The following is a 22,736-nucleotide window of genomic DNA, read 5'->3' as shown; positions in this document are numbered from 1 at the left end:
AGGCACGACACATGGAGAAATAAAGGTCCTACACAGTACTTCACATGACTTGAGATCAAAAAGCGATGAATATAAAAGAACATGAGGACATTTCATCTTGAAAAACAGCAAAAAGTCAAAGTCCCCAATGCCACTGACTTAAGAATTGCGCAATTACATCATCATTTGGTTGGACATATATGCTGAATAATGGCAATTCAACAGAAAAGAAAAAGTGCTTGCCTTCAAGAAACTTACAGCCAATATGGAAAAAAAGGGAAAAATTTCAAGCAACGAAAATACAGAAAAAATTATCATGAGTCTCTGATTTGTCTGAGTAATACTTCCATCAGGCTTGAAGCTCCAGAAGAGAATAGGCCCAACGACCTTGTTTGTCCGTAAGAATTCACTGAGCACATATCTTGGGCCTGAACTGTGCTAGGTCCTTGGTACAGGTTGGTAGACAAAACAAACATAGATGCTAGAACAAAGAATCTAATTACAAATAAGTAAAGAATAATGCACATGTATTATAATCTGTGGTAATTCTATGATGGCTCTTAAGATGAAGAACAAGCAGACCTGCAGCTAGAAATCTGAGAAAAAAAATAATTAAACAACTCGGAATCCTAAGCAGACATGAAATAGTCACCAATTTCAACAGAGGCATTTTAGGGAAAGGAAAAGCATGTGCCAAGACACAGAAATACAATGGCACATTTGGGTAACTCTAAGGAGCTCGCGTGACTTCAGAACCTATTTAAAATATAAGAAGCAGGAAATTTGGTTCAGGCAGTAAGGAAGACCTAATGGCGAACATCTTTGGGCCACAGTAGACAGCTGGTTTGCTGCTTTTATTTTGTGGTACGTTTTTATAACCAATCCGTACAAAAATGCCAATCATCTCCATAAAAAAGGAAAGCTGCATGAAGTAAAAAATCCAAGACCAATATCATTAACAAAATAAGTTCATAAAGGATAAATTCAAATGGAAAAGAAATCTAACCTTTAAAAAAAAAAGCATAGGAGCGTAAAAGGAAAAGCAAACATTTTACCACAAATATTTAGAAAAAAAGAATTTAAACACAAACTGACAGAAGATTCCTAAGAGTGATGCTAATTCTTGTGAATATTAACATTTTCAAATTAATAATTCAGAGGCACAGACACACTCCAATCAAAAATGACCACCCCTGTATCATTATCTTTATGAGAAAAAGTATTTCCCCAAATAGCAACAATGCATGTAGATCGAAATTTTCTTAAAGAAAAATCAGACCAAGTATTTTAAATCAATATTTATCACAAATTAATTACTCAGGAGGCCAGATTACACGGTGCTTCCAGTTTTTCTAAATACTGTATGCATTTCTGATAAATGGGAAAAGAACAGATGACCTGGCAGAAGGCTCAGACAATAATACGTGATTTACAGGACATGAATGCAGCTACCGCAAGATTTATGTGACAGCCCTCTCCAAGAGTGGACAGTTGAGTATCCGATGGAATGATTTCTAGTCTAGAAAGTCTACTAGTGAGTAGCCATACACATTATTTATTTATTAGATGTTTTGGGTTGAAACCATTTTTAAATGATGCACTTCACAATGCAGAGTCATAAATTTACCTTTAAACTCAAGACGGGAGGTAGTGTTATTGGAATGTATGTCAGACTGAATTAGGATGAGCAACGCAAGGCTTTCATAAGGTGGCCTTGAAGGAAATGTCAATCCTTTCAAAAATGGTATTAACGTCAAATGAGCAAGACACAAACACTGTGTATAACACTAGTAGTATTACTTGCAACACTTCATATTTTCTTTGAATATAGATTTCAGCCAGATTTGCACACTTGTACAACAAATATGGAACACAAATAAGTTGCACACTTGTGACATATTAAATCCAAAATACAGTTCAATCTTTTGTGTGCATCAGAACAGCATGCTTTTCTGAATACACTCTTATTTCAAGAAAAAGACTTAAATCAATATTTGATTTTTCCACACATTTTTACTTACTTTTATGATTCAATACAAAAACAAATACAATTTAATAAACCTTAAATATATCTTCATTGTATTCGAAAATATACTGAAGATATTAAAGAAGCTCTTCAAAATCAAACAGCAATATTATTAACAATGAAAAACTTAAATAGAATAAAAAATGAAATGATGCCTAGTCAATTAAGCACTGCAGGGGGACACTGAAAAATGTAAACATATCTTAATTTTTATATAAATATTTAGTGATTTATTAGGCCTTATCAGTAATAAACAAAATGTGCTCATTTCCTTATTTCTTAAATTTAGGCTCTAAATTCTCCTAATGAAATGTAAACACAGTGTTTAAAATCATGCAAAAAGAAAATGAGTTTTCAATAGATTCATGAAAAATAATCGCAATGTGGTTAAGTGTCATGAAATTAACATCAACTAATTTGTAAAGTTCTAAATCAAATTTGCAGATGTTAAGTTCATAAGCATATCCCATTATTTATGTGATTAAAAAGGAGTTTCTGACCTGATCTTTCGATCTTTGGCACTCAATCCTCTCCATCTCATCTTTAAAAATTAATTAAAATTTTAGCAAGATGGTAGCTTTTTACTTCCCACCCTATCTCAGCCTAAAAAAAAATTATCAATCAAACTCAAGCCATCCCCACCCAGCATCTGCAAAATGTGGACCTGAAATGCAATTTCGTATCTCCTCAGCTTTCATGTAGAAAAAGACAGTCCACTTCTGAAGAAAATAAATCACCTTTGCGATTACCAAGTTGACCTCTTTGAATTAGGAAAATTCAAAGTGAAAAATGTAATTATCACCCCAGAACAATCTGTATACATCTGGAGCTAATTCTGGCTTCATTTTTCACATCATTTTTCACACTGTGCTACATCTTGTTGAGACGCCATGGAACTTTTGAAGAACTCATAAAAAATGTGAAGAGCTTCAAAAACCCAACAATGTATTTTATCTTACAAAAACCTTGAGAATTTTTTTTTACTTTTGAAGCATATTCTACCAAACAATCTTGATATAGTTTGAACAGTCTGGTATTACCCAGCACTGTGACACACATGACAAATAGGTTGGGACATGTCATTCTTTATAGTTTCTAACATCCAAATATGCAGTGCAATACACTTGAAGCAGCTCTCCGCTACCCAAAACACATTCAGTTCTCCTAAACTAGACAGTCAAACTTCATTACCAAAATATCTGAGACAAATCACTGCAGAGAACAAGTCCATTGAGAACAAACATCTCAAACCATAAGTGAAAGCTTCTTCAAAGCCTAATTTTCTACAAAGGGCCAGAGCAGTACACAGCAATGTCTACCCAAGAAATCAAATTTCAATATGAAGATCCGAAAAGAAATTTTTCTACATATTTCTGGGAAACAGTGTTTTCTGAAGGAGGTGATTAAATTATTGAAACATGGTTCTTACCAAATCTAAGAATAATAAGCCCATTAAGAATCACAACAACTCACAAGTTCATAAAAAAATCAATTGGGTGTAAGTTCTAGAAATGATTGTTCTTATTATACTTTACTGACAATGCATAGTATTGATTTTTCACACCTTCTATGATTATTTAATTTGTATTCATGAAATGTCCATCAACAGAGTCCAAACAAATTTGGAAATGTAGGCACTAAAACAAATAAATCGATACAAAGAAACATTAATTCTGCATTATCCTTATTTGTTAGGCAAGTAAACCATGAGAGTTGTAAATGAAGGTCAAAGGTTTTGAAATGGGTCAAAACCCTTGACCTCCAGACCAATACTTTTCCTATTAAAAAAGGCTATTTTAAAGTTTTAAGTAGGGGAATTTACTACCAGTAAGAAACCATTTTTACAAGACTATAAAGAAAATTCTCCATAAAAGCATTCAGCTGTTTAACTCCAAAACACAGAAGAAAACATCACAGAACAATTTCCATGTAGGTTAAAAAAAAAAAATCATTGATGCTTACCAGAATAAGTACAACAATTTTAACCCTGCAAGCAATTTTGCTCTTAATAATTTATTTTCTTTATCTTATTATGATGGCTGCCACATTTTTTGTTGATGTTTTCCCAAACCTATTGTGTATGTCAAAATTAATTAACAATGACATGGATTCAAAATTATTTATCACTCATTTTATAACCTCTGCACAAAGGGAAGTAAACCCACGATTCCCAGGGGACTCAAAGGGGCACTCCACACAGTACCGAAATAAATCTGTTACTGCAACATTAATAAACATAGTCGAAAATTTTAGTCATGTCATGATAATTTGGTCTGGACACTTTTAATGTAATGCTTAAAATATTTTGCTTTGCCTACTATACAAAACCAGAGGTTTTTATCAAAGGCATAAGTAATCCCTTTGCAGTACAAATAAGATTATTTAAAATCACAACCTCAAAACTTTATTACAGCAAAAATTCCCAACAGTGCGAATATAACTTCCTTGTCAAGAACAAACTCATGTGAGAATACTCATAATTAAACGTTTATTTCTGTACTCACCTGAGAACAGAGTAGCATAACCAATTCCACAACTGAGCTACTTGATTTCATGCAGACCAGACCTATTTTAAAGAGAATTTTTTAACAAATTACAAACTAAACAAACAAATGAGGGATTTGCTATTCAACTCTGCTCAAATTTATTTTTAAAAGAAAATGCTAACATCTGGCTTAAAAAGAAAAGAAAATGGAACCCTAAACCCATATACATTTGATCACATGATTACACACGATGCCCATATTTACTTTAAACCCGACATGAAAACCACTACCACTTTGGTTAACTATCTCATTACAGCGTTCAAAACACTGAAACAATTATTAAAACTTCATATATAATGACATTTCACAATACTAATAGAAATGTGCACAACATATGCCATATTGATCAATATCATCTACATTTTGTTTTGCAGAGAGTTGATCGTTAGACGTGCAGAGAAGGGAAGTGGCTCCCTGACCTTTGCTTTCTCCACCACACTCTCTCCCTTCAACCCTCCAGCTATCAATCAAGTTTCCATTTTGTTTCATGGCAGCAGACATCCCAAACACTCTTATTAGTACCCTGACCTCTGACCTCACACTAAACCTTAACAGAAATGCAAGCCGTTGTCTATTATATATTCTTGATTTTTTACAAATTAATTTATAAGAAATTTATGCCTTTATGCTTCCTTTTGGCTCAACAGAAAAAAAATCCTTGCAGTAGAATTTTCACAGTTAATGCCCATTAAAAATTTTATATTTAGTAACTAATAAGACCTAAAGATATTCATTCTCATTGTATTTCATAACAAGTACTTTTACAAACAATGACAATCACTGAAAGCAGTAAATTAGGACCCGGCACGCTAGCCTAGTGGCAAAAGTCCTTGCCTTCCATGCACCAGGATCCCATATGGGCGCCGGTTCATATCCTGGTGGCCCCATTTCCCATTCAACTCCCTGCTTGTGTCCTGCGAAAGCAGCCAAGAACGGCCCAAACCTTTGGTACCCTGTACCCACGTGGGAGACCAAGAAGAGGCTCCGGGGCCTGGCTTTAGATTGGCACAACTCCAACCATTGAGGCTGCTTGGGAAATGAATCAACAGACGAAAGAGCCAGAGGATCCGTTCTGTTTATCTGACTTTTCAAATAAAAGTAATATAAATCTTTTTTAAAAAGAAGTAAATTACTAAATTACACTATTAACTCAGAAAAGCTAATTTTTAACTCTATATTTTACTGGGTAAACACAAACTCAGGTTCCCTTAAACAGCCTACAATCTTACTAAACAACTGTTTCTTTTATCCTTTAAAACTCTCCCAGGCAGGTGCCCTATCCGTTCTCTTCCTCTTTTTGATTTCAGTTCCTTCCTCTCTCAAAATAAATACATAAATAAAACCTGCCTCAAAACCAGTAGTAACATACACTGGAATTTCGTTGCTTTTTGAGTTGTACAGGTTGTTCACCACTCACATTTCACAACTATCAGTATTTTGCCTGAACTTCAATTACCGTGTATTTCTTTTTTTTTTTTCTTTTTAAGATTTATTTTATTTTTATTGGAAAGTCAGATATACAGAGAGGAGGAGGGACAGTGAGAAAGATCTACCATCCGATGATTCACTCCCCAAGTGAGCGCAACGGCCGATGCGATGCCGATCCGAAGCCAGGATCCAGGAACTTTTTCCGGGTCTCCCATGTGGGTGCAGAGTCCCAAGGCTTTGGGCCATCCTCGACTGCCTTCTCAGGCCACAAGCAGGAAGCTGGATAGGAAGTGGGGCTGCTGGGTTCGGGATTAGAACCGGCGCCCATATGGGATCCCGGGGTGTTCAAGGCGAGGACTTTAGTCACTAGGCCATACCACCAGGCCCAATTACTGTGTATTTCAAGTTGAGTGTATATATTATACAGAAACGATAGTAACGCTGTTTAGCACCAGCACAGCAACAAGCAGTACACCTACATGTCGCATGAAGCAAGCACATCATGAACTCCAATGTGTTTGGACTTCTGGGCCAAGACCACAGGAATGGGCAAAAAATACTCCTTCCCTTCGCTGTGTGCTCCTGTTCTGGCCTGAAGTCTTGTAACTTAAAAAAAAAAAAAAAATGTGACCCTAATACAAGATGTTCAGTTTTACTCCAATTTCAAAACCCATTACTGCCAGTGGGGAAATGCAGATTCCTCTATACGTAGGTCATGAAATCTTAGTCCTCTATTCTACAGAAATCAGAATTCCTACCACTGTGCCTACATCTGAATCTTTTTCACATATGATAATGAAAAACAGATACTGAAAAGAACGTGGAGCCACATGAAACCTGAAAGATAGATAGATAACTCAAGGGGAAACCCCGATGCTAATTAAACTGTGTCATGAAATAAAGAATTTTTTAAAAAATAGATAATCCTTTGTTCCACCATCACAAGCAGCGTAAGAAGACTTCACAGGCGTGGCATGTGGGCACAGTAGGTTAAGCCATGGCTTGCAACACCAGCATCCCATCTCATACAAGCACCTGTCAAGACAAGCCCGCCCCACTTCCAATCCAGTTCCCCATTAATGCAAAGCAAAGGAAGATGTCCCCAATACTTGGGCCCTTGCCACCCAGATGGGAGACCTGATTGGAATTCTAGGTTCCTGGGTTCTGCCAGTCATAGTCCTGGACATTTTAGGAATTTGGGGAGTGAAGTATTGAATGGTAGATCTCTGTTTCTCTAAAATACATGAATTGTGAATTTTCAAAACAAGAATATTTTAATCCCTACATACTTCAGAAAAAATTGTATATGCTCAAATACATTAATATTTATTTATTCCAATTTTATTTTCCATGATAAAGATTAGAAACCAGGAGAAAGCTGAAACCTGCAACCTAACAAGATGGGAAGATTCAGGGAAAAAAAAAAAATTTAAAGCCATGCTTAAAAAAAAAAAAAAGCCATGCTTATCTGTGAATTAAGTGCTCAGATCATTGTTGCTAGTAAAAGGCTAACTACTACTATTTCATAGTTGAAGGATTATTACGGGTTGGGGGTTGGACATGGGGAGGAGCAGGGTGGAAGAGATGTTTAATTTTTAAGTAAGAAATGGTTTCAGAGGCCAAAGAGACCTGACGTTGGAACTCCAATAGCAAGCTCTCTGCCCATCAGACATAGGTACAATAAACACAAATATATCATTTGTGAGTACAGTATATAGCTCATACATTGTTGTGCCACTTATAAAGAAGAAATACTTGAGAGGTGAAATGTATAAATTAAGGAAGAGCCCTGGGACAGTCTTAAATTTTTTTATTTCATTTCTTTCCAGTTACTTCAGAAGTAAAAGCCCTTCTACTACTTCACCAAGTGGCCCACAGTAAACAAATTTTACCCAGCACTAAGTTAAAGTAAGCTCTCACCTAAAATGACATCTAAAACCTGAATTCCTGATTTTCTTTTTCAAATATACTCATTGTTACTTTTTGACTGTGTGAAAATGAGATCAGCATCACCAACTCCATCCACAACACAGTTGGGATACACAGCTGAGGCTTAATATTTAAGTACATTTATCTGAAAACTCAGCTGAAGTACTGATGCTGAGTACTCATAATTAATAACCCAATACAGAAATCTTGAACTGTTAACCTACCTACACTTTGCATTTCCTACATATTTTGACTTCTTTAAAAAAAAAGTGGGGCTTTTTTCTTTTTACAGGTTTTTAAAAAAGAACCTTTGGGAATTATCTAGTTAAGGAAGCCCACCAAAAAAAAAAAAAAATATATATATATATATATATATATAAAATAACTAAAGCTATTGGTTGATATTTAAAGACCCTGAAGTAAACATGGGAATGTTTTCTCACGATTTCTTAGTTTGAGGAAAAATGTCTTAACCTAAACCATTAATCATGGCCAAGGATCAGAGCTTCAATAACCACAAATACTTGTAACAAAAAATTAATTCTGTATTGTCACTGATCATAGTCCTCTAGTTTTTCCTTTAAAAATTCTAGTTTGGGGATAAAGATGGTATCCAGAAGCCAGCCTGTTAAGTTTTTAAAATAAAATTAATGACTTTGAAAATTTTCCTCTGATGAGTCAGTTTTCTCCTGGCTTACTAACCTTTATCCTGGAAAATAAAACTGAAATAAAAACGAAATTTATTTTTCATTTTCTTTGAAAGCTGTCCTCTGCTTTCTGAGGAAATGCAGCGTGGATCTGTGTCTACTTTGCCGAATCACCTTCGCCAATACGTCAGCACAGCTGATGCTCTGTCCCATATCCCCAGCAACATCAAGTAAAGCGAAACTGCACAAAACTGCCACACTGCCATTATACCGCACTATTCCACAGGCAGCAAGCGTTCTCATCCCCTCAGAACTACTGCTACATGCTATGTAGCATAACACAATCTCAAAGTATACCACTACCCAGAAAAGATCCAGAAATCTACACAACCAAAAGCAGGATACAGAACAGTAACACTGGGATCACTACTTGTTGGCAAAACAGAATTGTACTCATGGAAACTAACTATATATTTGAATTATCTACACATGTGATAATGTATGGCTCTTGACAAGTTCAAACAAAATCCTTTCACACTAATCTAATTCTCTACCCTCACAGTTAATGCTAATGTGTTTAAAAAGTGTCTTTAGTTCAAAACATAGTTTTCTACTCCACCCAAATCATTGATAAAAATCTTGAACAGATGAAAACATAATACAGATGGTTTCAAAAGATCTTCAATGAGAAGTCTTGTCAGAAGTTAAAAAAGTGTGAACAATAAAACTCCATGTATCTCTTATTATTCTTTTAAGTTTCTAAAACTGAACTGCAAACATATATAAATGAAATTTTAAAAATCACTTACTTGTTCCTTCTATAAGCAGTTCTTGACCATGGCTGCCCAAAAGGGTCCGAGAAAGAAAAGGTGCAAAATCCACAAAAATCTCCCGCAGAAGAGGAGCTGCCTTTTCCAAAGCATGTTCAAGCCTTTCTGTGATACTAAGGGAAAGATGTTAACGTTATCTGAAGAATTCCATGGTATGTACCAACCCTCCAGTTTGTAAAACTAAGGCTGTTCTTTCAGTAAAATTAGGTGAAAAATAAATACTGACCTAGAGAAGCATTCCTGTCGCCAAGAGCACTGCTTTTCCCTGGAGTAACCCCTTTGGACCCCAATCTATCTGGGAACTGCAACCCTGCCACACAGCCTGGTAACCACCACTCCAAAATTAGTTCTCAGCGAGTGTTAACTTGCCAACACACAGCACTTGCTTTTTAGTCTCATTATTATGTTAACTAACTCAGCCCCACAGGAAATGTGTCTATATACAGTAAGCCACTAAATACCTAAGCTGAAGCATGATCGCATTTCCAAGTTCTCAGCTATGGCATACAGTACAGATTCAAAAAAAGGTTTGTGGAATGAAAGAAGCAATTTATTATATTCTTTTTGTTGTTGCTGATGATTCCTAGAACCACTTCTTACTCATGCAATTAAATAATTTTTCATTTAATTACACTGTGTAGGTACATGAATAATTATTCAAGTTACCTATTAACACCTTAATTTTTGTAATAAAGGTAAATATATATTCATTTTCAAAAATATATATCCATTTTTTAACTCACAAGGGTTTTGAGTAAGTGTTCTAAAAATCAGAGGTATCAGTTTTAGCTTCTGCCTTAGAAATCAAACATATTCGAAAGAATCAAGATGGCGGAATAGGGCAAGGACACGTTTAAACAGATGGAGAAACATTAGCCAGGGTGAAGCAGAGAGGGCACATTCCAGGGGACAGGAGAGGACAGAACATCAACAGAGGGGTACCTGGAGACTGAGACACAGGGAAGCAGCGGACACAATAGTGTGGTGTTGCAGTGAATGATACCCCAGTGGCATTCAGGGGTGTTCACCAGGAGCTCTGGAGGTTAACCCAAAGAATTGCTGGTCTGTTTGATTTGGTCAAGAGTAGAAACAGAGCAGCAGGTTCCAGATGGACAGTGTGGGAACAGGGTAGATTTCAGACCCTAGTTCGACCTCTAGAGCCGAATCTGGGGCCATTTTGTATAGGGAGACGAAGGCTATGGACAGTACTGCACATGCACTGAGCTAGGAGTGAACTCATTTCTGGTTCAGTGAACTGCAACACCATGGCATCCTGCAGGTTCCACCCAAGATAGATTCAAGTAGCCCTCAGACCTGACGGCCAGAAGATAAGAACTCTAGTAGTGGCACATCAGGTGCCACGGTTTCATTGTGACTTTGGTTGACTGGCTATCACTCTTCCGTAATTTTTACAAAACAGAAACAAAGAAATCCAAATATGTAATTTCAAATCATTTGAAATGTAAGTCATAGACACTTACTATCATGTACCTATAATATTTCATAAGCTTCTGAAGTTAAACGAAATTGGAAAATACTGCCAGGCCATTAAATATCAGATATTCAGATGTAACAGAAAAAACAAGCAGGAAAGAAGGCAAGGTATGAAGGTAGAAGGAAAAGGGAAAGGAAAATAAAAGCAGGGCAGACAGGGAGAGATAAGGCAACCAGAAAGGCACAGATGAAACACAGCTTGTTTAATACGCTTTTAAAACATACCCAAGTTAGTAACTAAAATACCTCATATTTGAAGCTGGGTCTTGTGGAACTGACCCAACTGTTGGAACTGAAGGCAATTTTGCATTAGAAGATCCAGTGCCTACAAAAGAAAAATAACCATCTATAAGAATTGTGTTGTAGATACATAGATTCAAACAAAAGAAATTTCTTCATACTATGAACAAAAATACATTACAATACATATTATACAACTATTATTTATAAAACATAAAAATTCAAACAACTAATGTTTTTCTTGAATTTCCTTGTATATAAATCTCAGTTACAAGCTCAGTTATATCCAGCAAGCTTTCGTGGAGTAAACTCTGACTCAGAAAATCAGGCTCATAATCCTATTCAACACAACTGTCGACAAAAATTCACACGCAGAAGCGTTCTTTTAAATAAAGCAAAGCGACCAGCAGTAAATTGCAACTGGTTAGGCCACTCTCTGCAAGACAGGGCAGGTTCTAGTGCCAGCAGTTCCACTTTAAATTTAGTTCCTTGCAAATCCACATGGCCGAATGGGAAGACAGCCCAAATACTTGAGTCCTGCCACCTATAATGGAGAACAGGATGGGGTTTCTGACTCCCACTTCAGACTGGCCCAGTCTTAGGCAACTGGGGAGTGAATCAATCTCTCTCTCTCTGTCTCGCACACTTTGCAACTCTGCCTTTCAAATAAATAATTTTCAAGAAAAAGAAACAGCTTTAAAGGAACATATCTCTGTTTTAAAAACTCTTATTCTACCATCAGATAACCTATATAATGTACTGACTATCCAGTCTGGTCTGGCAAAATATCCAGTGAAGAACTGGAAAATATTTCTTTAACAATTCAAGCAGAATTTACACTCTCGTTTGTCTTTTCACTGTAATTATATACTTAACTTGTGACTGTATTTGCCAGACTGCATTTAATTGATATTTAACAGTTCTTCTAACTTCTATAAAGGCTTTTTGAGGATGCAGCCATCAAGTTTTTCTACTCATGTAAACTCTGTGGTAACTAGAAAACCTAACACAGACACGAACTGGCATTTCTCAAAGGATAAAGCACAAGAGAAAGTGCTCAGCATCACCAGCCATCAGGGACATGGAAAATAAAACCACATGAGGTTTCACCTCACCCCAGATGAATGGCCATCATCCCAAAATCAAAATCCAACAAATGATGGCAAAGATACGCAGAGAAAAAGTACCCTAATCCGTGGTTGGTGGACATGTAAGCTAATACAATCATGTTGCAGATTTCTCAGAAATCTAAAATTAGGTGTACCATAGGACTCAACCATCCCACTCCTGGGAATTTACCCAAAAGAAATGAAATAAGCACACTAAAGAGGTATTTCTACCCCCATGTTTATTGCAACTCAATTCACAACAGCTAAGACATGATATCGACCCAAACATCCCTCAACTAATGACCAGATAAAGAAAATGTGCTATATATACACTATTGAATATTACTCAGCTATAAAAATTATGCTTTTGCAAAAATTAAAGCAAAAAAAGAAAAGAAGGAATAAGGACTAAGGGAAGGGGAAGGGAGGAAAATAAATAAGGTACAATTTTCTTAGGATTGTAACCAGGAAATACATAAAACTTTCTCATTATATTAATAAAAATGTTTTACTTAAAAAAACAAAAATTTAAAAACAGAATCAAGCCATGGGAATACAGTATCATTCAGTTTAAGCTAGGTGTAAGAACTGAAGAAACAGAAAGGCCACTCATTTTTCAATGCCAAATTTACAGAACATCCACACTGACAAACCTCCCTCTGTGACACAGGGACTTCCATCACTGGAATCCAACAAGATGGCATACTAAACACACAAGACAAACAGGTGCATATGTACATATCTTGCTTGCCACTGACATCCAGAAAGCGGTATTCTAACAGGGCATCAAGTTAATATGAAGGATAAATATAGGCCAACATCCTATTCTGATTCCATTTAGGTACAAAGAAAGGACAAACATAGAAAAGCAAACAAGTAGAAGAATATGCCAAGCTGAGAAACAGGATCCTGCAATCTGTGCACTGTGAGAGTTCTTCTGGTGCTTGGGATCTGGGCTCCAAACGACAGGCTTGAGTAGGCTGGGAGCACGTGTGAGAAGTCAAAACGATGTGGACAAACTGTCACGAGGGACACAAAGAAGAAACCTGGGAAGGAAGACTGCAGTCCTCTACTATCCAGGAGCTGCCTGGTAACTATCATCAAGGCCTGTTCTTAACACCTCTCTCCTGGAGCCCACACCCAGGTCTTGTTGTTCTCTTGCGGAATATAAACAATTTCACAAAATATCAATACCAGACCAAGACCCTCTGTGACCATGAAGTTTCGGAAACAGGGCAGGTATTTGGTCTAGCCATTAAGACATTGGTAAAATTTCCACATCCATGTCAAATTACATAGGTTCGGCCCAGTGTGGTAGCCTAGCAACAAAAGTCTTGCTTTGCTTGCACAGAGAGCCCATAAGGGTGCCAGTTCATGTCTTGGCTGTTCCACCTCTCTTCCAGCTCCCTGCCTCTGGCCTGGGAAAGCAGCAGAGGACAGTCCGAAACCTTGAGACCCTGCACCCACGTGGGAGACCTGGAAGAAGCTCCTGGCTCCTGGCTTCAGATCAGCTGAGCTCCAGTTGTTGTGGTCACTTGGGGAGTGAACCAGCAGATGGAACATCTTTCTCTCTGTCTCTCTCTCTGTAAATCTGACTTTCCAATAAAAATAAGTTAAACTTAAAAATAAAAAATTACATGGTCTCAACTCCCAGCTCTAACTTCTCGTGTCCAGCTTCCTGCCACTGCAGATCCTCAGAGGTGGTGGTAATGGTTCAAGTAGCTGAATTCCTGCAACCCACATGGGAGACCTGGACAGGTCTGGACATGGTGGATGTCTGGGGAGTGAAGCTGTCAACGGCACACAGAGCTTGCTCACACACTCAGGCTCAATCACTCTCCCTCTCCCAAAGAAAAATAAGACAATGTAATCATGTCACAACAAAAACACAAGAACTCTGTGGGAACAACAAAAACTATCAAATATTCAAACTCAAATAGGAGTGATTGTCACTTCTTAAAAATTACTGTCATATCCCTAGGTGAGTCTTTGCTGCATTTGATAAGGTTAGGATATCTAACCACAGAACTGTCCCTGATCCCAGGCAGCACTCACCTTGGAAGCTATGCTTCCTTAATCTCTCATCAAAAATGCCTGACACAATTTCAAATTCTATAACAAATTTTAGCAGTCTATTCTCCCACATTCCAAAAGGTACTAAAATTACCTTGTTTAACCCAAAGTGCAGTCCTGGTAGTTTTCGATTGGAAGGTATTGGCAGAGACTTTAAGTGAGGCCAGGCAGAGAAACGACTGGGCAAAGAAAAGTAGTGATCTTTGGCCCATTTTATTTTTTCTTTATATATATATATGTATTTTTCAAATTTGTGTTAATACAGAGAACACACTTCATGTACTTTATAGGTATAATTCTTTGAAAATAACCACATTTACTTTCCTCCCCTCCCTCAATCCTCCTTATTCCTTTAAGTTTTTGAAAAACGTAATTTCAGCCCACTCTTGAATCACAAGCTCAGTATACTACCAGCCATAATATTCAACCAGTAAAAAAATAAACCAGGAACCTCACATTGGCCATTTTGTTCCTATATACTTTTTTGTTTTGTATTCTATATTAATTAACACATATCAGAGAAAAATTATATTTGTCTTTTTGGCATTGGCTTATTTTACTTAGCAAAATAGTTCAATTTAAGAGAGCCAGATTTAGGGAAATTTCTAAGTCAGAACGGTTTCTGAAAAACGTTTAAGACACACATTATTCCACATGTATTATAACCATCTCTCAATCACAACACATTTCATAATCAAGAGAATCTTACAACTGCAATCAGCTAGCAATTGAAACCTAATTGTGAGAAAACATAATCAAATAAAATTAGGAAGCCACTAGAATCAAATTCTGTGCTTGGTAATAAACTAAGGAACAACTGTGTAACTATTTCCAATCATCAGTTTGCCAGTCAACATCCTTACGCTTACACTCACTGGAGGAAACAGAACTGTACCATCTAACTTTAAGTGTAGGGCTCGGCGGCGTGGCCTAGTGGCTAAGGTCCTCGCCTTGATCCCATATGGCTGCTGGTTCTAATCCCGGCAGCTCCACTTCCTCTCTGTCTCTCCTTCTCTTGGTATATCTGACTTTGTAATAAAAATAAAAAAAAAAAAAAAAAACTTTAAGTGTAATGCTGCTAAGAATTTTTTTTTTTTTATAAAAATGAACATGCAAATCCTAAAGGACTCTTCTGCAACTCCACAACTTGGTCACCACGCCAGGAGTTACAAGAAACCTCTTTTCACCGCTCACTTCAAAGATTAATCTCAGGTAACAGTCTAAAACTCCTGAGCCCAGGGTATCAACAATCTTATGTGTTAACTGTAATCAGTTTTTTTTTTTCCCGAGTTTGAATCAAAATACAAATTCACATAGAATAGGGGTCCTCTTTCCTAAACCTCTATACATGACGGGATCTGAAAGCCACTGACACAGACAAGGGAGGCAGACACCCCAGGCAGGAGGGCTGCACTGGCAGTTATCAGAGCTCAATGGAAGGTACTAAAGTAGAAAAGAAACAAACAAGACCTGTGACACAACAATGAGAAATCAACACAGTCTGTATGAATTCCTAGATTCTAATGGGGAACTACAAATAAAGATAACTGAAAGAGGGTACACGTTTTTGGAATATGCTTATATACCTAAGTGTACTTAGTTCATGGAATACAGAATCAAAGCATGGGTTCATTTTCACATTTTTCATGATATGCATTCTCTTTATAATATGCAAAATTTTATTATGCATTTTAATGTCATTTTCCATTGCTTTGTTCAAACAGGAAATCTGGAAGAAATAACATCTATACATGTAGTGTCTAGGTCTTCGTTCTGAATACTATTCTCTATTAAAACAAAGAAATTCCTGATTCAGGATCTCTGGAAGAAAATGACCTTAAAGCACACAGTTGTGTTTTACAGAAAGCAATCTCCATGGAATGATGCACTATAGACACACAGTCCAGCTTAAGGGAGTTCCTCTTGACAAAACTGGGGACAACATGAACACCAAACAAGCAACAAACATCAGGTATCTGGTACAGTGGCGAGGACATGTATCCTACGCAGGAATGCCTGAATATTTTACGACCCATCTCTGGTCTAGTTCTAGCACCTATTATGCACATGCTGGCAGGCAAAAGGTTTCTAAGTTCTTGGATTCCTGCCATTCATGCTGCAGACCCTCGCTGACTTCCCAGCTCCCAGTGGAGGCCTGGTCCACCCTATCTGCTAGGCATTTGGGGAGTGTCCAACAGATGGAAAATCAGTCTCTCTTTCAAGTCAGTAAAACTTACTGAATAAAACTTTCAACCTAACAGAAAACACTTCAGCAATCACGTATAAACAATTATTTTCAAACTTAATCTTAACTCTACCAATCCAAGATAAGCCTCTTTGCTCATAATTACACCTTCACAGGGCTGCAACAACTCAAGACAGAGATCTTTCGGGAAGCACCAGGGTTAGGGGTCTGAATGCAGAATCCACTTAAGCTCCCTGGGCCTCATTCTCCCCTTGTATAAAATTGGTAGTGATGTCTCCTCCACAAAGTTATTCTGAGGATTAAACTAACATTCTCAGAAAGGGTCATGGACAACCACGGTCAACACAGAAGGAACGACAGCTTCCTTCTGAAAACATATGTAAAGAAAATGACCATGTTTAGCTTTAGCCTATCCTTCAGGCTAAAAACATACCACACTTCCTCAAGGATTGCTCATGTGACAAAAAGCACTGGTGTTCATTTGGTATCATGAACTGGTGTTTATGAGATAAACCTTTTGAAATAGTTACCAATACCTTAAAAACCAAAAACCAAAAATAATTCTGTTGAAAAGTCTAGAATCTGAAGAAAAAAAAATTCAACTCCAGATGTAACTATTACAAAGAGTCACTGTGCAAAGACAGGCATTTTGAATAACACGCTGCTTGGGGCCCCTGCATCTCACATCCAGGTGGCCAAGTGTCAGTCACAGCTCTGTCTCTGATTCCAACTTCCTATTAAAGCACGCCTGGGGTGTGGCTGGCACCCAAGGGGAGACCTAAGCTGAGTTTCTGGCTCCTGACTTCCGCCTGGCCAAGGCACTGGAAGTGATATCCATGGACCCACCAATCTGCCGATCGTCTTTCGCTCTCCCTCACCACCCTACCCTTTCAAAAGAAACAAAACTTTTTAAAGACAAGATGTCCACCATCTTCATTTAGCAGATTAAAAAAAAAAAAAAAAAAAAACACTAGCCATAAAAATTTGGTAAATCTAGCTACCATCCTGTAGTACTTAGCACAGTACTTCGCACTGCCCAAGCTCGCTCCAGTCAGCTCTGAGTATTCTGGTTCAACTTGCTCCTTCAGGTTAACTGTGGGTATGCATTTAGATAAGCACAGCCAGGGTCTGACAGGGAGTTCTGTGGAATTCACAGAATCAGATAACAGAAAGGACCTGGGGCAGTTTGATTTTCCCTGGTCCTTAGCACTCATCAACAACAAGCCGTAATGATGCAGACATTCTGGAGGATCTGGACCCCTACTCTCCTTGGGGAGAGTAAGCCTATCTCTAAAACAAAATTAATTCGCATTTAATTTTCTATTTGCAGAGTATACTTCTCTCCCCTTCCCTCCACAATCAGAATTGGACTTTCACTTTACTGGGTATTAGTTGGTCCTCATGTTCCTCCCATCCTTACCAAACTGCTCAACTGAGAGTTTATATACGAAAACTAACCAAGGGATTGGTGCCCAGCACACACGTAAGATTATCCTACAAAGGGAACTAATGTATACAATGATACATTCTTACAATTTTTAATGTCCATATGTCCATAAACTCCCATTTCATTATAAAATTTTTTTCCTTTTCCACAAAATTTAAATTACAGCGAAAAACAATATTAAGTTGAAACAAAATTCCACCCTTACAAATCTGACATTTCTAAGACTCCCATCCAATTCCTGCATACAGTACAACACACAGTGAATTACTTCAGAGACCCATAAGTTTTAGTATCTCTCAGTGAATGAGTGACCTGTAATTTTCTAAATTTTTAACAGCGAAGTGATCCATCTACCAATGTTTACACACAGATTTTCATTCCTGAAATATTGTTTAACTTTTAAACAAAAATCTGCCTTTTCAGGTTTTTTGTGTTGAATTTATCAGATATTTTCCCTACTAGCACTGTTGATAGTTTTTCCTGAAGCCAATAAGAAGGAACACACAAGGTTCCATCTACTTAAAAGCCGGAGAAAAACAAACCCCTCAACAAACATGTTTGTATAAGGTCTTAAGTAATAGTTATAAAACCAAATTACGGTTTATTGTGCTAATAACCTAAATTTTAATGAGCCAAAATTCAGTAATATAAATCTGAAAAAGAGAAGGAACACTGCAGGCATTTAGCAAAACAGTAACAAAAACTATTTTTGGACATGACCCGAGAAGAGATATCAATTCTAACACTTAGAATATGGCAGGTGGTGTCCCCTTACACCATGGGTCAACACCCGACCCAGAAGAGCAACAATTATAGGAAAAGAAGAAAATACATAAGAATTGATGTCAGTACATTCGCACCAGGTTGTCCTTAATTTCTCCAGACAGAAAACATCATTTCCAAATACATTCTGCATTTTTTCAACCCATTTAAGTTTACGAAAAAATGTTTCAAATCAATTTAACATTCGACATGTGCAACAAACAGCGCACACATAAATGCAGAGCTACTTCTAGGTATGTGGGGTGGTACTAACTTATCTTTTCCTTATCCTTACACTGATAAACTGGCTCCAGCAAACTGACAGTTTTCCAGACATTTGGGAGAACAAAAAGAAAAATGCGAACGGATCATCTTTCTAGCATCTATCCAGGGAGTAACTAAACTGTTTATTCAGCGTCCCCAAGGGTCTAAATAACTAATATCTCTCACAGTAAAAAGTCATCCACACAAATGTCAATTTTCACTTCTAACCATGTTATCCTCTATTCTTCCCCCTAACCTTCCCCGGCTAATTCCATAAGAGATAGTTTATTTTCCCAGGAAGATTTCCTCATTACATAAGTGAGACTTTTACTGCCTGAGTAAAGACACGCCTCTGGGGCTAAACAGTATAGTAAGCCAAGACTGTTTTGATTCAAATATTTCATCCTAACATTAAAAAAAAAAAACTTACTAGTTATAACATGCATGATTCTGATACGTATAACAGACTCTGATATTTGAGTAAAAGGTCAAATTAGTAAAAGCTGCACTTTAGCAAACACTGAAAAAGCAACGTATGGAAGTTCCTTTTTTGGGATATCTTCAATTTTGTTTTAATCACTAATGCTTCACAGCATGGTGGAGAAATACCATAACATATTTGCTTGATAAATGGCATATTAACATGTAAAAAGTTTGTGTTACATTCTAGGTAATTGTTGTTATTTACATTTCATTCACACTTCCAGATTTTGACATGTTTAATAAAATCCTGTATTTTCTTTCCTTTAAAAACATACACCCCAAGATACATTTGGTCTCTAATGAAAGTCTTTTGCCACTAATGAAGGAAGATTTGTCACAGAGGGTAAGACATCATACTATTTTCCTGCAAAATGCAGAAGGCTAGCATTATTTTTTTGCAAGCTTAATGTAATATTTGTGTAATAAGACAGTTTTGTATACTATGGTTTTGATATATGGTTTTAAAATGTAAATGTTCTTAGTTCTTAGCTTTTTTTTTTTTTTTTTTGCTAAACTGCATAATTATTCTGTGACAATATTTCAATTCAATTTTCTTCAAGCTCTAGCCAAAGCCAGGAGTGTGGAACTCTATCTAGGTCTCCTATGGGTGTCAGGGGCCCAAGTCCTTGGCCGATCTTCTACGCTTTCCCACATAGGCAGTAGCAGGAAGCTGGAGTAAAAGCAGAGCAGCCAGGCCTCAAACCAGAGCTCATTTAGGCAGCTGGATTCACAGGGACAGGCTTAACCCACTTTGCTACCATATCAGCCAACTCCTTTTCTCATCAAAAACACTATCTTCATATAAGTATCTTTTTATGTGCAAGAAAAGATAAAAGGCACAAAAAAACACTTTAAAAAAATCATTCGCTCATGTTTTTTATCCACCAAGCTAGCAGCATTTAATCCATCACACACTATCAGGTTTGAGAGGAGGAAATTTTAGAAACCTTGATCTAACTTTATAACGTGGTTCAAACTTCTTCCAAAAAGTGCTAAACGACAGTACCATGTAAAAGCACAATGGTATTTATCTGACAAGCAACTTCATCAAAAATCCTATGGTATATTAAAAGAAGGTCACAAAACTTCACAGCTGATACCCTGGACAGCTAACGCACCTGGGGAGTCTCCTCCCGCATCGGAGGCCTGGGCGGAATCCACCGCAGAAACGACACTCAGAGCGTGGCCAGGCACGCTCGTACCGAGGGCAGAAGGTAAGACTGAAGATTTTTTTGTTGCAACGATGACGCTTCTGAAAAAAAGATAGGAAATAACATCAATACACGGAAGATTGCTTGTCTATAAAGAAACTAAGAAGTTAACTTCTCATTTTTTTGTTAACTGCACTTTGATATACCAATAAGAATATCCTTCCAACATGAAATCTCTTCAATGCTGCTCCTAATTATTTTCTTTTTGATTTTTTTGGACCAAGGACAATACCCTTAGGAAATATAATCTGCTTTGACATACAGACTTGCAATTACCACCTAGTATTTTTTAAATGCAGAATCATGTTTAATTATCTCACAAATAAAATATAGTATGTAAAAACAAATTCTGGCACTCAAGTGGAAAACTAATTAACTTTTTTGTTAACCTTGGAATTGAAGAAAAAAACTGAACATATTTCAAAAAGGATTTTAAAACACTGTTAATTTCAAATAGTAAACTATAAGAAACCTAAACAAACATAAACAATTTCCAAACATATATAAACCCAAGTTTTTCTGTTTAAAATTTCAGAGACTGTATCTTCTGGTAAAATCATGTAGAAAATGCATAAGTAAAAAAATACTAGATGCAAATATATCACATAATCAAAGTTGCTCAGTTTGTACATAATTCAAACATAGGTATTTATGATATACCAATTTCAATTACAGTGCAATACTTTATATCAAAATAGTAACTAAAAGACCTTGTTAGGCAGAACTAAAAAGGCATTTTTAATTGAAGTTAGCTCCATAAACATGCAAAAACCCAGTTAATGAGGTAAAGAGGACAGCTGATATACAATGCACTCCCACAGCAGTGCTTACCTTTAATTACCTAGTGTTAACCATAAGCCTAAAGTCTTCAACATTCAATTTACTTAATCACATCTTTTGTTGACAATACTGCAACTGCAAACTGCAAGCACTCCCTTAATAGCCTTGAAAAGTATTAGCCTTTAAACAAAGTTACTTAGGTAGTTGATCTGAACAAATGTATTCAAACGCATAGAGTATGTGATTCTCATATTTTTAAAATATATTTTTCTTCGTGTTAACTGAAAAAGAGGGAAGACATGCGAAATAGGTTCTGCTTTACTTCAGCGCCTATCATGTGAGGGCAAATACTGTTGCCAATTAAATCAACTTCCATTGTGCTAGGCATGGCTTATTCAATGTACTTGGGGGTAGCTGGTGTCAAGTCATTATAAGGGTGACTGCCAATGTTAACTATACACTAAAAAACAGAAGCAACAGCCACCTGAGCCCCGAGTCCAAACTGCTGGGCTTAAACCACGGTGGCTGACACCAAATGAAGATTATTGACTTAAGGGGGAGTAGGTATCACATGTGTATGTATGTGTCTATGTATGTATGTGTGCATGCACACACTGCTGCTAATATTATCAGAAAAAATACAAAACCTAATTTGTACATCTTATCCCAAGAAGAAATTTACAACCACAATTTATGAAAATCCCCACTTTCTAGCAGTTTTGAGAAAGAGAATACATATAATTTACTTTCACAATTGTTAACAAAAGAAACCAGCAAGCTCTACTTAACTCATACAAAATCGAACTGCATTAGCAACGAAAGGAAAATATATAGATAAGTGCAAATATTTTTCCTATAGTCAAAATGTAAGACATGTAGGGCAGTGAGTTGGCCTGTGTCCCAATCAGAGGGCCTGGGTGCAATGTTTAGTTGTTTCCTGAGTTTAGCTTCCTACTAATATAGAATCTGGGAGACCAGTGCTTGCTCCAGGGTTTCTGTTCCTGTCACTCACATGAGAAATCTCAATTGAGATCCAGCTCCCAGGTCAGCTTGGCCCAAGCCCAGCCCTGACATATGACATATTGTCAGCCTACGATAACATACCCAGCAAAGCTTTATTTTGTCTTTGAAAATGAAAATTCCTCCACAGTAAAGAAAAGTTACAAGAATTTGACTCTTCCAAACCTGCCCTACAAATGATACTTAAAGACATTCTCTTGACAGAGAAGAGGAATAGCACCTACCAAAACCAAAGGCAAATGGGAAGAACATCCCAGTAAAA

At 36.9% G+C, this 22,736-nt stretch overlaps 1 protein-coding gene across 3 annotated transcripts in view; it reads right to left on the bottom strand.

The window, feature by feature from the left end:
* LRBA (LPS responsive beige-like anchor protein) overlaps window positions 1-22,736 on the bottom strand; it is a 609,418-nt gene that overhangs the window by 424,600 nt on the left and 162,082 nt on the right. For all 3 annotated transcript variants that reach the window (XM_058666763.1, XM_058666762.1, XM_058666764.1), the window contains exons 31-34: window positions 20,582-20,715; window positions 11,126-11,204; window positions 9,365-9,498; window positions 4,510-4,571 (exon numbers count right to left, since the gene is read on the bottom strand). In XM_058666763.1, the coding sequence (XP_058522746.1) occupies window positions 4,510-4,571; window positions 9,365-9,498; window positions 11,126-11,204; window positions 20,582-20,715 (409 nt within the window). The remainder of the gene's footprint in view (window positions 1-4,509; window positions 4,572-9,364; window positions 9,499-11,125; window positions 11,205-20,581; window positions 20,716-22,736) is intronic.

This window comes from Ochotona princeps, chromosome 7 (assembly GCF_030435755.1).
Source record: "Ochotona princeps isolate mOchPri1 chromosome 7, mOchPri1.hap1, whole genome shotgun sequence".
Taxonomy (NCBI): domain Eukaryota; kingdom Metazoa; phylum Chordata; class Mammalia; order Lagomorpha; family Ochotonidae; genus Ochotona; species Ochotona princeps.
This window is presented reverse-complemented; position numbering and strand designations above follow the sequence as displayed.